The sequence below is a fragment of the Halichoerus grypus genome, chromosome 10 (assembly GCF_964656455.1).
Source record: "Halichoerus grypus chromosome 10, mHalGry1.hap1.1, whole genome shotgun sequence".
NCBI classification, from domain to species: domain Eukaryota; kingdom Metazoa; phylum Chordata; class Mammalia; order Carnivora; family Phocidae; genus Halichoerus; species Halichoerus grypus.
In genome coordinates, this window is record NC_135721.1 from 49,016,819 (window position 1) to 49,031,932 (window position 15,114).

At 58.0% G+C, this 15,114-nt stretch overlaps 1 protein-coding gene across 8 annotated transcripts in view; it reads left to right on the forward strand.

Moving 5' to 3' along the window:
• Positions 1–15,114, forward strand: part of SFXN5 (sideroflexin 5) — a 113,608-nt gene that overhangs the window by 84,662 nt on the left and 13,832 nt on the right. For all 8 annotated transcript variants that reach the window (XM_036073247.2, XM_036073252.2, XM_036073245.2 and 5 more), the window contains 3 exons: positions 2,084–2,199; positions 4,229–4,314; positions 10,123–10,240. In XM_036073247.2, coding sequence (XP_035929140.2) covers positions 2,084–2,199; positions 4,229–4,314; positions 10,123–10,240 — 320 coding nt within the window. The remainder of the gene's footprint in view (positions 1–2,083; positions 2,200–4,228; positions 4,315–10,122; positions 10,241–15,114) is intronic.

Genomic DNA, 15,114 nt, shown 5'->3' on the forward strand with positions numbered 1-15,114 from the left:
CGGGGGCCCTTCTGGACCCTAGACCCTGGGCCGCGGGCACCCAGGGCTGGCAGGAGCTCACCTCTGGGCATGAGGAGGGGGAGATTCAGAGCCAGGACTGTGACTCAAGCCCAGCTGGCCCCAAATCCGGGCTCCCAACCTCTCCTTCCTTACCTCAGCTTCACCTTCCGCCTTCTGTCAGTCTCTGTGGAATACAAGGGTTTCTCAACGTCAGCACTACTTACATTTTGGACCAGATAATTCTTTGTGGTGGGGGCTGTGCCTTGTAGGATGTTTAGCAGCACCTCTGGTCTCTCCACACTAGATGACAGTAGCCACCCCCCACCCCCACCCCCCCACGCCAGGTTATGATCATCAAAAATGTCTCCAAACCTTGCCAGATGTCTCACAAGCTCGCCCCTGGCTGTGTGAGGCGGGTGAGCGGCGCTGCTGTGAGGGCAGGAGGGATCCGGTGCCGAAGAGGTCTGCCCGTGGCTACCACGGCGGCTGAGTGTCGTGTGGAAACACAAGAGCTACTCAAAGATGGCGTATGTGCTGTAAATACATTTTAGCACTGTATTTGGTCTCCTGCTTTTCTTCTCCAAAGACTGCAGAGCATCTTGGTCTTCCCCTCTGTTTATTCCACCTCTCTCTCCACTGTATTGAAATGGGAGACTGAGGCTCAGAGACCCCCAGGGTCTCAAGCCACCCCTCACCTGCAGCACCCCGTCCCCCAGCTGCAAGCGCCCTCGCCGCCTGCCCCCCAGCCTTGGCTCAGGCACCAGGAGCATCTGCGGTCCTCCTCCCACTCCACCTGCCCACTAGGCCCTGCAGCCCTGCAGCTCCCCAAACCCTAGTGCCCCCCCACTGGAGGGAGTGGGGAAGCAGCAGGTGTTGATGCTAATCAGCGTTCACAGCCCAGAACTGCAGTCGCTCCCAGGCTCACACACTCCCCAAAATTAAACACTCATTATACAAAATTAATTGACATTAATTAGCAAAAATTAAAACTTTAAACACAGCAAGGCGCTTTTGGGGGAGGAGTGAAGCAGGCGGCCTCCACATTTGTCACCCCCCCCACTCCCCACCCGCCCACCACCCTCAAGTCCCCCCACTTTTATCCTGGAGCAGGGTTGGAGGAGGTCAGGCGAGGTCAGCGCTGCAGCGGCCCTGCCCCGGGCCCCGGGCCCAGCCCCGCCAGTTCCAGGTGAGAGAAACAGAGGGAGACTCCTGGGGCTAGCCACCAGCTGATGGGTGGCCCCCCAAACTCTGGCATCCAGTGTTTAACTAAGGAGCCAGGATCTGTCATGATCTCATAGCCAAGAGAGGGAACCCAACCATCTGAAGTGAGACTGTAGAAGGTCGGCCTTTAGCTCTGCCTGACCCCGCCCCCTGACCCCCATCCCTGAACCCTCGCATCTCCCAGGTACCCAAAGGGCTAGCTCTGTCCCACTTCACTGTGTGACCTCAGATAAGTCACCCCCCTCCCCTGAGCCTCACTTTTCCATCCATATGATGAGGGGGCGGCGCTGGGTGAGCACTGAGGTTCCTGCCTGCTCTGGCACCTGCTGTCAGAGCAGCAAATCTCTGGGAACTTGAGTGGCTCTGAGGAGCAAAGGGCTGAATGCGGGGGGCTGCCACCTCAGGAAAATGCCCAGAAAGGCAGCCCGAGGGACTGAGTTGCTGATGACGGAACATGGGGCACTGGCGGGGTGTCTTCAAGCCAGGGAGCCCTGGCAGATGGGCGTTCACTTCACCTGCCTGCCAGGCCCACCCCCCGGGGACAGGCAAGCAGCTCCCTTGATAACTAGTCGCTCTCTAGCTCCTGAACCCTGTCCCCTTCCTCCCTCACACTGGTTATTTTCTGCCTTTGCTCACCAGGTTCTCAAGGGCCCCCAAATCCCTCAGCAGGCTGGGGGGCAGACGGGCAGCAGAACCATAACTTCACCCACTGTGTCTGAACGCAGACTCGACCCTTGCTGCTGGGACTGTTGCTGCTAGAGGCAGGGAGGCTCGGGTGCATCCCAGTGGCTTTCTCCACCGGCTAGAACGGCATCCTCTCCTCTCACTCGTGCCCCCTGATCCCCCCCTCCCCTCTCTCCAGCCAGTGCCAACATCTGCAACGTGGTCCTGATGCGGTATGGGGAGCTGGAGGAAGGCATCGATGTCCTGGATGGTGATGGCAACCTCGTGGGCTCCTCCAAGATTGCAGCCAGACACGTGGGTCATCCGGGGGCTCAGGGGGCCAGTGGGGAGGCCAGAGACTAGGAGAGGGGTTCATTCCTCAGGGGCTTCTGTGCACAGCACCTTTGCTTTGTCCTCTGGTTCCGCCCTCCTTGCCGCACCCTGCCTCCCATCTGCATGAGCCCTGGGCCTCCAGGTCTGGCCCCAGCCACACCTGTCCCTGCACAGTCCCCCCTTCTCTCCATCCCACATCGCCACTGCAAGACATCCCATCTCTTGTCCAAGCCCCTCAGGACCTGACTTCTCTGATCTGTTAATTGGAAAGGGCAGAGGAGACGCCCAGAGCTTTCTTTCCCCCACCCCTGGACCTAGGGTGCTGTTCCCTGGGCCTTCATGGCCTCCTGGGCCAGAGGAGGGAGCGTGGGAGCGGGTGGCTCACCATCCGGTGTGAATAGGCACTTCTGCAGGTGCTACCTCACGAGGGACCCCGTGTGGCTGAGGGGGGTCTGGGGAAGAACAGCTTGCTGCAAGAAGGCCCTCTTTCACCTCTCATTTCACCGGCCTCACCTACTCCAGCAACTGTAATTTTTTTAGAAAATTCTAGTCCGTTGGTATATTTCCCCATACTTTCCCAGCCTTTGCCCGAGTGGTGATGAGTGGCTTGTCCTTCTCTGGCCTCTGAGTGCTGGCATGGGGGATCAGCCGTGATAGCTGAGTATTCACCGCTGCCCCAGCCACTGTCCCTCATCAGCTCCCACAATGGGCCTCAAGCCTCACCTCTGTCAGCGAGGACTTCTCTATAATCCCCTGATGGGGGAAGACCCTTCTCTTGTCCCAGTGCTCCCCTCCCCACTGGTCTCAGAGAAAGTGAGTGCCCATCCAAGGCTTGTGAGGGGCAACGGGCTCGGGGACACCAGGGCCCGCGCTGCGTCCTGTGCTTCCTGTGCTGGCTCTGGGCACCCCCATCATTCTCACGCCTGTTCAGCAGACTGGAGGGACCTTCTCCCAGGCCTTCCAGAGTCTGATCATGAAGGACCCAGGTTCCTGGGAGAAATTTTCAGCCCTGAACCTATCCATCCTTGAAGGCGATTTAGCCTCAATTTCCTACCCAACCCCCCACCTCCCATCCAACCCTCGTGTTGCCCCTGATGTGCTGAGAAGGAGGCTAACCACAGTAACTCTCCTCGTGGTGCGCACAGCAGGGAAGCCCAGGCTCTTCCGCAGCCCTGGGCTTCCCTCAGCTTGGCCGGGTCAGCCCCTTGCTGGCTAGGGGAAGGCTCCTGGGGGGCCTGGCAGCTATGAGCCATTCCTCAAGCCTTCTCTGAGGGCCAGGAGCCCATGGACTTGAAGGAACTCCCCACAGTGACCATCAGAGTGCAGAACAGCCTCTGAGCTGCGCCTTCACCATGCCCACTCCCCAGGAATCCCCAGGGAACTCCCAGAGCAAGGACCCAGGCAACCCCATGTGGAGACACAGCAAACACTGAGCAGAAGCATTTCCTGCTTACAAAGCCGACCTCTTGTCACTAAGAAAGGCTCTCATCCAGAGCCAAGAGATGCAAGATCTTCCAAATCGTTGTCTTTAAGGGGTGTCAAAAAGGAAAAAAAAAAGTAAATCCCAGAATCTCTGTCTTCCTTCAGCACCAAGAGCCTCACGTGGCTCAGCAGGCCCCAGCTGTTTGCTCCGGTCCTCCCAGCGCCTGCTTTGTTTTTAGAGCATCTCGAGTCCTCCATATGCTTCCTCCCCAGCCCCTGCGCCCGCCACCCAGGCACCTCCCTGGGCACAGGCCCCTTCCTGGGGCCGCTTCTGTGTTGCCACCCCTCCCCCACACGTGGCAGGTGACAGGGATCTGCTCTTTTCAAATCTGTGTGGTGGGAAGATGGGGGTGGCTTTTTTCTGGTGTTTGGAATAAGGCTTCATGAGCAATTCCATGAATTATTCCATTCCGCCAGATGTGCTTAGCAGCGGTACGCACACCTAGGGGCTCCAGAGAGGGGTTCACTGCCAGGTGGCTGCCCCCCACCCTGGGAGCTCTGCTCATCACAGCCTCTGCTTGCCCCTCAGGCCCTGCTCGAGACGGCGCTGACGCGGGTGGTCCTCCCCATGCCCATCCTGGTGCTCCCCCCTATCGTCATGTCCATGCTGGAGAAGTGAGTTGGGGCAGCTGGGAGAGAGGGGCCACCATTGGGGAGGAGGGTGGGAGGGAAGGGGGACCAGCCGGCCCAGGGCAGAGGACAGGGGAGCAGCTGGGAGCCTGCCCTACCCCGGTTTGTTCAGACACTCCAGGCAGTGTTACTGGAACGGTGCTGTAAGTAATCCCGGACTTGTACTATGCAGGATCCCGTGCAAGGTGCTAGGAAGGATACCCAGATGGACAGTGCTGGCCCTGCCCGGAGGGGCTGAGAGTGCCGGGGTGTGCGTGTGTGGGGGTGTGTGTGCACGCGTGTTCTCTACTAGCGCACAGCGCAAGGCCTGTTGTGAAGAGAAAGTATGAGGATTATAGTAGGAAGACTAGATTGGGGGCCAGGGCCACCCTATTCAGGCATCCAGCCACGAGGCAACCCACTACCTCACTGAGCCTCAGTTTCTCATTTATAACATACAAGCAGTACTAACCTCCCTGCCTTCCTCCAAAGCATGTTCTGAGAACGCGTATTTGTCATGACTGTAAAGATAGAAGGGAACACGATAGTAAGAACGACGATAGAGTGATCCTATTAATTAGTGAGTGTGAGGTTGAATCATGAAGAAGACATGCTGCTAGAAGGGCAGGTGAGGGGCCAAAGGGAGGAACCAGAGCTGACCTTCACGTAGGTTTGGGCAGGCAGTGAGCACTCCCTCTCTCCTGGCGGCCCAGCCTGGGAGGGGGCACCTCAAGGCATAAGGACAAGGTCAGGGGTGCTCTACCTGAGGCTCGGAAGTGGGACTTTCTTATTCCCACAGTACGAATTATAATAACAGCTAACATTTATTAAGCACTTACTACCTGCCAGTCCTCTCTCAGCCAGGTCTCTGCCCAAATGCCAGCTCTTCAGAGAGTCCCTCCCTGACCACCCCATGGAGATAACCCCATGACTCCCTCTTCCCTCCACTGCCTTATTTGTATTCGTAGCACTTAGCAACATCGGAGACTCTATCTAGTTGTCTGTTATCCGTCTGGTCCACTAGAATGCCATCTCCATGGAGGCAAGTACATTCTTTTTATCTATTGCCCTGCATAGCATCTAGCACAATTCCTGGCTCATAGTAGATGCTTAGTGTTTGTTGGATGAATGAATGATCTCATTTAACCATCACAACAGCATGGTGAGGTTAAGTATAATATTCCCTTTTCACAGATGAGGAAAACAAGGCAAAAAGAGGTTATATCTTCTACCTATAGTAAAGCCAGTAGGAAATAACAGAGCCAGGAGTGAGCCGGGAGCTGCGAAGCTGGGTGGGCTCTTCCTACCACGCGGGCTGCCTCAGGTCTTCAGATCACATCACGTAATCAGCATGTCTTTGGGTCTTGCCCTGCATGGAGACAAGACAGGAGCAGACTTGGGGTCCTGGTTTCAGGAAGCCTGTATTTTGATAAGAGAGATGGGCATGACCCATACATGAGTCAGCTGCAGGTGGGACTGGGCAGTATGTAAACAGGCCCAAGGTGACTTTGAGGGGAGGGAGCACTAGCCTGGAGAAGGGCTGCCGCTGACTCTGAGAGCAGAGGAGGATTTATGTGGAAGGCTGGCTGGGCAGGGTGTGGGTCCATCGTGTGGGGAATTGAGGAGTCTAGCCAGACAGAAGCAAAGTGTGCTCACTGGGGCCAGCGGATGAGGGGCCCTGAGTCCAGCCAAGGAGATGGTCCCTTCCTCACCACAGAGAGGGGGGGTCGTGGGAGGGACCTGAGCAGCGGTGTGGCGTGCTGAGTACCATGATTCAGGAAAACCAATCTCATGTGGGAGATCCTGGGAGAGAAATTGTTTTGGTGGTCCCGGCCCTTGTGTCCATAGCGGCCTCGTGAACTGAGGCTTTCCCCAAACACCAGTGACTGCAAGTACACAAGAGGAGACCACCAGGCAAATGAGGAAGGTAGGGCTTCTGTCTTCAAGGCCACTGAATCCTGGGCCTGGAGTTGGCTGTGATGCCTTTCCAGTTGGCATCGGAGTTGGGTTTGCTGAAAGTGGCGTGGAGTGATGGTTAGTTTGGGGACTTAAATAGCTTGGGGAAGTTGTGTGGGATTGTTCTAGTTCTGAACCTCCCGGCCTGGGATCTGCCCAGAGTCCCAGCTGCCATGTGTCTGGCTCAGCTCAGAGTCTGAAGAAGGCCCTCAGGTAGGCGGAGACAGGTGGGCCATTTGGTTCTGGCCACCCGGTATTCGGTCAGTCCTTGTCTGACGTGCGTGAGAGGGTCTCTGAGGAAGAGAAGGAGCCCAGCTCAGGATCCCTGAGCACTATCGAGACCCAGTCTGTGCCCTCGAAGACTTACCAACCTCACGTCTGTCCAGGAACGCGCGCCTGGGTGACAGGAGGGGCAGGGCCGTGTAGCAGCGCCAGCTGAGACTCCGGGTAGGAACATGAACCCGGGGTTCCCACTCCAGCACTTTTAGGCCAGGCTAGTCGAGGAGACTCCCTCGGCCTCAGTTTCCTCCCTGGGGAACAGGGACATGGCCCTCCTCACCGGCTCGTTTGGCAGGCCTTTGCGTTTCGCGCCCTCCGGGAGGAGTCTCTCCCTTGCTAGGGCTCCACCGAGCACCCTTCAGCCTTCCCCGCAGGGGCGCTGGTGGCAGGGCCTCTGCCGAGATGGCTGATGGGGGCAGCCGCTCCTCCACTCTGGGAGCCCAGTTGGGTGCGGGAGTCAGGACAGCCAGGGGGAAAAGACAAAAGAACACTTACAAAGCAGCCTACTTGCAAATTAATGGAGTGCAAACTAAGATTGCTCCAAGTGCGGAGGGAATGCGCGGCTGTGGGGAGACAAGCTGTTGTGCGGTGCAGCGGCCGCCTGGCTCTGCCTCTGGCCTCAGCTCCTCCTCATGGGGGGAGCACTGGGAGACACGGTCCCTGGGGTCCCTGCTAGCAGAAGAGAGGTGGGAGGGAGCCCAGCATGTCCAGGTGTCCCGTCTCCGAGACCGAAACGGAAAGAGTCTCAAGTCAGAAGCAGAGGAGCCTCCACCCCCAGCCCAGAGCCCTGGGGGAGCACCGAGGGTGTACCCCCCCTCCAGCGCACACACTGCACCTTCCCTGGGGCTGAGGGCTCCCAGTCCAGCTTTACCCTCCTGAGGAGGAAGCTGGTGTTGGTCCCGGGCCTGGGAGATTCATCCTCCCCATAATGCCTCCAACTCAGAGCCAGGTGTGGCGGCTCTCTCCCCGCCCCAGCCCTGCATCCCTCGCCCTGGAGGTCGCCTTCCAGCGCCTTCCAGCCCGTGGGGTCTCAGCAGGGCAGGGCTTCGGGCCACATCCTCCCCCGTGGTTCCTGAGGCCGCTCCCCAGCCTCCCTCATTCCCTGGGCTCCGGGTCTTTCCTTTCTCCAGGCATTCGCACACGCACATCTCTCCATCTGCATATTTCAACTCCCCCAGCTGCCTTTCCGATCCCTCCCTGCCATTTCCCTCTCCTCCTCCCCTCCCCCGTCCTGCTGTGTTCACTCTCCCTGCTCAGGGCTGGGACTTCAGGGGTTCCTGTTTGGCTGAAGTCTCGGGGCTGCCTGCTGCCTGAGTCAGGGGCACAGGCCTGGGGCTTCCTGGACCTCTTTTCCAGTGCAGATTTTGGCCAGCCACCCGAGAGAGGGGCCAGGGTCACAGCCCCATGGGGAAGGAGGCTGTCCGGGGTCCCTCCCAGGAGCGACTGAGGATGGAGCCCGTGGCCCGCCCCTCCCCTGCCAGGGAGGGAGCTTCACTCTTTCTCCCTGTCCCCCTCTTTGCCCTTGGTGACCCTCCAGTCTGTAGTGCCCGGGACTTCACACCCTCCTATCCCATCCCCCCTGCTCTGATTCCCCACCAGGGACTGAGGGCCCAGTCACTGCCACAACTGGCCAGGAGGGTAGCCCCGCCCTCCACAGCCTTTTCAGGGCAGGGGGGCTCCTATGAAGGTCTGGAGAGTGAGCCTGGGTACCCCACCTCCTTGTCCTGCCCGAGAAGTTGATCTCAGGTGAAAAGGTCTCAGAGCCCATTTCAACCATCTGTGACTCCCAGGGAAGCCAGGAGGCCCCAGGGCTGGGTCAGTGGGGTGTGTGTGTGTGTGTGTGTGTGTGTGTGTGAGAGGCTCACCTGGAGGAGGGAAAGAGGATGGGGGCACTGGACTAGGCTGAGGGGAAGGTCAGATGGGTTCGAACTTGATCTAGGCACCTTTGCCCTGCTGCTCTTAATCCTGTGACACTGCCCTCTCCAGGCTTAATTCAACAGCCGGCCAGGTCTTGGGGTCTGGGCCACTGGGAAGGGCTAGAGGACAGCGTCACTGGGATCCTCCCTCCTTCTTGCACTAACAAGAGCAAAAACAGCAACAATAACCCACAATTACTGAGCACTTACTGTGTCCAGGCCTTTTATTTGCATAGAATTTATAAGTAATTGGAGCTTTATTGGTACCCTAGCAGGAACCTCCTGGGCCAGGGTTTCTCAGAAGTGTGGTCTGGGGATCACCTGTTTTAGACTCATGGAGGCTTGTTTGAAATGCAGAGTCCCAGTCATAGTACCAACCGAATGGGGATCTCACTGGGGTAAGGGGCCCTTGGGGGTCTGCCTTGGGAAGCAGATGCCTAGACGCCAAAATTTGAGAACTGTGGCTCCCAATTTTGCTGTCTGCGCAGGGCCAGGTGCTGTTGGGATTCTTGCCCTGGGAGGTAAAGGTGGGGTGGGGTTTGCCTGCCGCCCACACTGAGGCCCTGCCCCCAAGAGGGGGCACCTGCCGGCCGCAGCAGCCAGCCCTGTTCCAGCAGGAGGGGCCAGAGCCTGATGATATCCGCTTCATCCCAGGAGCCAGTCCCAGTCATGAGGGGGCCGACACAGTTACTGAGGTCAGATTTGGTGCCCACCCAACATCCTCTGGCAAATCGTCCAGTCGCCCATCCTGCTGGCACAGCTACCCCAGGCCTCCGCAGGTAGAATGCTTGGTGGTCTCCGCCACGGGGCTCTCCTGGAGTATACAAAACGTAAAGCTCTGCTGGGCAACACAGTGAAGGTATCTTTGCCAGTGGGCACGGCCCCACTCTGTCTGGAGAGCTGCTTTATCATGGAGCTGAGGGGCCCAGGGCCTGGAGGGAGGCTCTTCGTGTACTTCTCCCACCCAGGAATCCTGTCAAGGGGGGTGGGTGTCAGCACTGGCACAGGGTTCTGAAGACAGGAGCTGGGAGCGGCGCTGGGCGGTAGCACTTGCAGGCAGCCGTCCGGCCTGCCTCCTGCAGACGTGGCTGTGGCCTGGGGCAAGTCCCTGCCCTTCTCTGTGGCTCTTGGATTAAAGCAGACCAGGTGGTCACTGGGGTGTGTTCTGTTCCCATACTCGGCTGCGTGTATGCGTGTGTGCGTGCGTGCATGTGGGTGCCGTTTGTCTCCTCCCCTGGACCTGGCTTCTACTCTGGTTTGTTCAGTATTTTCTTATGTGCTGCCTTTGAGGACCATCCTTCTCTGCTGTGTGTCTCCCCAGGGGCGGGGGCCGAAAGCCACCTTTCGTGTCTCCCCCACATGTGGCCTTCTTTGCACAAGGCTGGACACAGGGTGGGATGGGTGCCCCCCAAGTACTCACTTGTGATGTGTGATTGAGGATTCAAGCAGCTGTCCTTCAGGGCAGGGCCTGGGGGAAAGGGCGCCAACTGGGGAAGGCCCCAAAGACAGAATGCCACCACAACTATTTCGCTGTGGGCTGGCAGCGGCCCAGGACCACGCTGCCCGGGTCCTGGGACTCTGGGTGGGACCCCGCATGGTGGCTGGCAGCCAGCTCAGCCTGTCTTCTGGTCTCATGGAGCTCCCTCCTCTCTCCCTCCTACAGGACGGCTCTCTTGCAGGCACGCCCCCGGCTCCTCCTCCCCGTGCAAAGCCTTGTGTGCCTGGCAGCCTTCGGCCTGGCCCTGCCACTGGCCATCAGCCTCTTCCCGCAGATGTCAGAGGTCAGTGTGGGGAGGGTCCGTGTGGGGGCAGGGCAGGGAGGGGTGCGGTTTGGCCGTTTATTAACAAACACTTATTCAGGGCCAGCTCCTTAGCCCGGAGCTAGGCATTGGGGTTAGAACCATGAATGAGACAGGTCCAGGCTCTGACCTCTCCCGAGCTGAGGGCCGAGCAGTGAACATGACAATTAAACAGGGACTAGCAAATGAAGGGCGAGGACAAGGAGGGGAGGAGTCCAGCTGGATGTAGGAGGAGACAGTAGAGGGCCCCAGACCCAGCCTAGAGGGAAGTGGCATTTCATGGGGCCTGGAGGATGAGCTGGGCTTGGCCAGAGGGGACATGTTGGGCTGGGGTCACCTGGGGTAAAGGTTCTCAGGAGAGGAATCACACAGCATAGAGCCAAGGAAAATCCGCATCACAAGCAGAGAATGAGCAGAGTGAGGTAGGCCAGGGCAGGTGGAGCTGGGGACTGGGAGGGCAAGGAAGAGAGGGTAGGTGTCCTCCGAAGGGCTAGGCAATGGAGGACTGCAGATTCCTGACTGTGAGCCTGTCTGGAGCTCTGGAGGAGAAGGAGCCACCAGGAGGTGGTGGCGGGTGTCCAGCAAGAGATGGTGGCAGCTTGGACCAGGCTCCTGGCAGTGGGCATCGAGAAGTGGGTCCTTGAAGGGAGAGTTAGGATTATGAGGAACTGCAGGTGGGGGAGGGAGCCGGCAGGCTGTGCACCCAGCTTGCTGCTTTTGAGCAACCAGGCAGATGTAGGCACTACTGAGCAAGATAGAGACGCGAGGAGGGGTGGTTTGAGGGTGGATGGCATGTCGAGTTGGACGGACACGCAGGGTCCAAGGAGCCTGTGGAATGTGCACATGGGGCCGTCCTGTGAGAAGTCGGCTCTGGGGCTGGAATCCAGGAGAGAGGCCTGGGCTAGAGGGATGGAAGTAAGGCCAAAAACGGTCATGGAAGCCAGGGAGCATGTGGAGAAAAGAGGCCCTGGGGCGGGGTGGTGTCCGCGGACCAGAGGCCAGGGTGGCGAGGACAGAGCAAAGTGGGGCCAGGAGGAGGGGGGCCATGCACAGGGCAGACGCTCCTGATAGGCTGAACTCCACGAAGCTGAAGAGTGTCCATTGGGGTCCCCGGCAATGAAGGCAAACCCTCTCCCCAGGGGTGGACCCAGCTGAGGGGTGAGGAAATGGGGAGGCAGGACTGACCACTCTGGCCAGAGGCTGGGCGCCCCAAGAGAAAACAGAGAAATAGACCTTCTGGAATGAGAGGTGGAATCAAGAGAGGCTTTTATTTGCTTATTTTTGCTTTTTTTAAATGAGAGAGACTGGAGCTTGTGAAAATGCAAAAGGGAAGGCACCAGGGGAGAAGGAGAGGACATGGGGAGGAGGAAGACGGGGAGAGCAAAGTCCGGGAAATGGGGGCGAGGCAGAGCACAGACCCGGGATTCTAGGGATTTGCCTTGGCTGCAGAGAGCCTGCTTCCCCACTTCAGCAGCAGGGAGGCAGATGCAGTTGGGGATGGTGTTTGGGGGTGGGGAGGTTAAGGAAGCTGTTCTGATGGCTTCTGTGAGCTTATGACCAAGCAGAGAAGAAGGAGGAGGGTGCAGGAGGGGGAGGTGAGAGGTTTGAGGACCGTGGAGCCATTCAGACGGGAGAATGGGAGAGACAGCTGACCAAGGAAGTCAGAGGAGCCTGGTGGGCAGTGGAAGGGGGTCTGCGGAGGGGGTGGCTGAAGGAGGACACAGCTCTGTGGGTGTGGCCAGGGCCTGGCTCTCTAGAGGTTCTGGGGGCTGCAAGAGTCATAGGGTTCACCCAGCAGGTTTCGTCCGGCCGGATGGGACATTTGGGGAGTAAGCCATCGGGAGGAGCGGTGGGCCCCAGAATCTTAGCTGGGTGGAGATGAAGATGGGTGAGTAAGCTGAGTGGGGATAGCAAGGTTTGATGGGGGGCAGGTTCCTGGAGGGAAGTCGGAAATGTGAAAATGAGGGGCCTGGACTGTGGGGACTGAAGACGCAGGATCCTAAGTAGGAGGTGGTGAGCCAGCCTCCAGGCCCCGAGATCCTGGGAAGGTGGGGACTGGAGTCACTTCCCTCCATGGAGCCCGAGATTTAGCAGAAAACGGGGGTCGGGAGGGGCTGCTGTCTTGGGGGGCCAAGGCACACTGGGGTGGGGAACCTGGTGTGTGATATGTGCTGGGAGATCCCTCCTGCCCGCAGCGCCCAGCCTTCCCGGGAAGCCAGGGGTACCTCTCCCCCCACGAAAGCTGAAGAGCTGCTACCTGATGTCTGGGGACTCTGAATGGAGCCAAGGGCTCCAGATTGCCGGGAAGTTGTGAAGATGGGAGGGAGGGCACTTCCTGGTGGTCTTGGCATCCCCGTCTTGGAAGGGCTGCGCCCAGCACTCCCCAAAGCGGCAGCATCTCTCCGTACAGTCAGGCTAAGCGTGCAGCTCTAGGCGAGGGTCAGAGGCGCCTGGCGGCACCACCGTGTTCAGAAGCTCTACCTGTCTGCATGCGGAGGGACCCAGGGCGGAGAAGCCTCACGGTACAGAATCGGGGACTGACGTGTTGGAAGGATCGCTCAGGGTCATCCAGTTTACCATCCTCCAGGCTCTGCTGGGGAAACGGAGGCCCAGAGCAGCCCAGGCACCAGCCCGAAGTCACAGAAGCCAGATGCCGATATGAGAGGAAACCCCAGAGGCCCACTCCCAGGCCAGAGCTCCCGGGAAATGCTACATCTGTTTGTTCTACAGGATTTTCTCTCCTCCCTCAACCGCTTTGCCTGCCCTGGGCTAGTGGAGAGAGGAGGGGGGTGGGGGCTCCTGTGGGGGGTGGGGGGGCAGGGTCTTGGAGTGCTGTGGGCCTTCGGCAGGTGTCGCTCTGGGGCGAACAGTGGAGAGCTGACCACAGTCCCCCCACCCGAGCCTCTGGCTGTAGTGCAGGAGGCGGTCTCCGTGAGCAGGCCTGGCCTCACCGAGGCTCCCTGTCAAGGTCCAGGCTCCTCTCTTCCCTCATGCCTGCCTCAGATAGGCACGGAAATTAGTTCTTCCGAGTGTCTAACCAAAGTCCCTCTCATTGAAACCCAAGGCTTTTTTCTAGGCTGGGAAGAATGTCATCACTGCATGAGAAGGGTGTTCTCTGAGAAAGGAGGGTAAGGACGTGGCCTTCAGTGCCCCCTCCTCACCTGCGTCAGCTCCACCAGGATGCAGGCCGCCTGGGCCATATGGGCTGTTTTGAGGCCTATCTGTGACCTATGGCACCAGGGCCATCAGCCAGTTGGCTGAGAGGACCTCATTCCCCCGTTCATCCTCCCAATTAATTCTCTCTAACGAGGTACTGCTTCTGCCTTATGGGGATCGTGTCGTACATCCCAGAAGCCAGTGGGATTTGCCACAATACGTCTGGACTTGCTTGGGCTGACCCATCCTTGCCAAGAGCCACCAAGGTTGTCAACAGGAGTAATAGCTGGAACACTAATTAATTAATTAGGGGACTTGGAGATAGAGTTTAGGAACTTGTTTCTAGAATGGCTGGCCTGCAGTGATCAGTGTGGAGTTTCCAATCCACTAACCCCAGAGGTTGAGGAAAGAACTTCAATTCTCCCTTCAATCCCTGGGAGAGAGTTTTGTTTGCTCTTTTCAAATTCGTATTTCTGCCTATTAAAATGGTGCTAATTTTAAAATGAAAATTGCAAATAATAATACTAGCGACCACTTGCTAAGCGTCTCCTGGGCCAGCCAGCGTGCTGGTGACTGTGCGTGCCTTGTTGTATTAAGTCCTCCCCAAGCCCTTCACGTCCAAGGTATCAGTGACTCTTAAGGGATGTTACCTAAACCGTTAGATGTCTGCATCTCAGACTCGGGGGAGAGGTTTTGGCTGGAGATGTGGAACCTTTGCTGCCTGGGGGGAACTGAAGCCAAGGAAGGGATGAGGTCATTGTGGGAGGAAGGAAAGGCATCAGGAAAAGACAGGAGCAGACAGGGGCAGGGGGAGGGCGCTGATGGAGTGCCTTCATGGACCCTGAGGACAAGGGCCTTTCAAGGAGGAGGGGCTCTCTACAGAGTGAGCTACTGTAAGGGGGACCAGGAGTTGCGATTAGCAGCCGGGGGTGGGTGTAGTAGGCAAAGCAGTCTAGGAGACGTACGGTAGTCAAGTTTCTCTGTGTTCAGAGAAGTAAGCTCATGGATGGGAAACCACTAGAGAACAGCAAAGAAAGTTTCACTCCCTGGGTGTTCCATGAAATGGGGATGGGAGCCTGGAGAGGGGCGGTATGGAGAGGAATGCACAGGAAGGGATGCACATAGCTCAGGACAGAAAGGCCTGGCCCTGGTCCAGTAAGTAGAGCAGCCCACTTGGTTGGGGAAGGGAAATGGGGGTCCAGAACATGACCGTCCTATGAAATAGGCACCAATATTATTCCCTATTTACAAATGAGGAAACAAATGAGGCGTGTTTTGCCCAAGGTCCAAAGTTGGTAATGATGGAGTCGGCTCTATACTCATAGAAGGATTTTATACCTCTCCCCAGCCCACCTCCACCTCACTATAAAATGAGAAGGCCTGGGTCTGAGCCCCAGATGGCTCCCTGCTAATGTATCCGTAGGAACATTCCAGCACCTTCAGCCAGCCCTCCTACCCTTCAGGGAGATCATTGTTCACAGGGACCTTCTGGAATAAGTGTCTGTGCCTTTAATCTATAACCCAGAGCTGGGGGCGGGGGAGATATTGTCTAGTGGGCCAGCAGGTGGGGCAGGGAAGCTCCTTAGGATGTTGGGTGTGAGAACAGGGGCGTATGGGCTGGCCTTCTTCCAGACCCCAGGCCCGTCACCATGCAGGGAACATTGGGTATGCCCTAGCAGACCCTGTGACCTGCAGGTTAA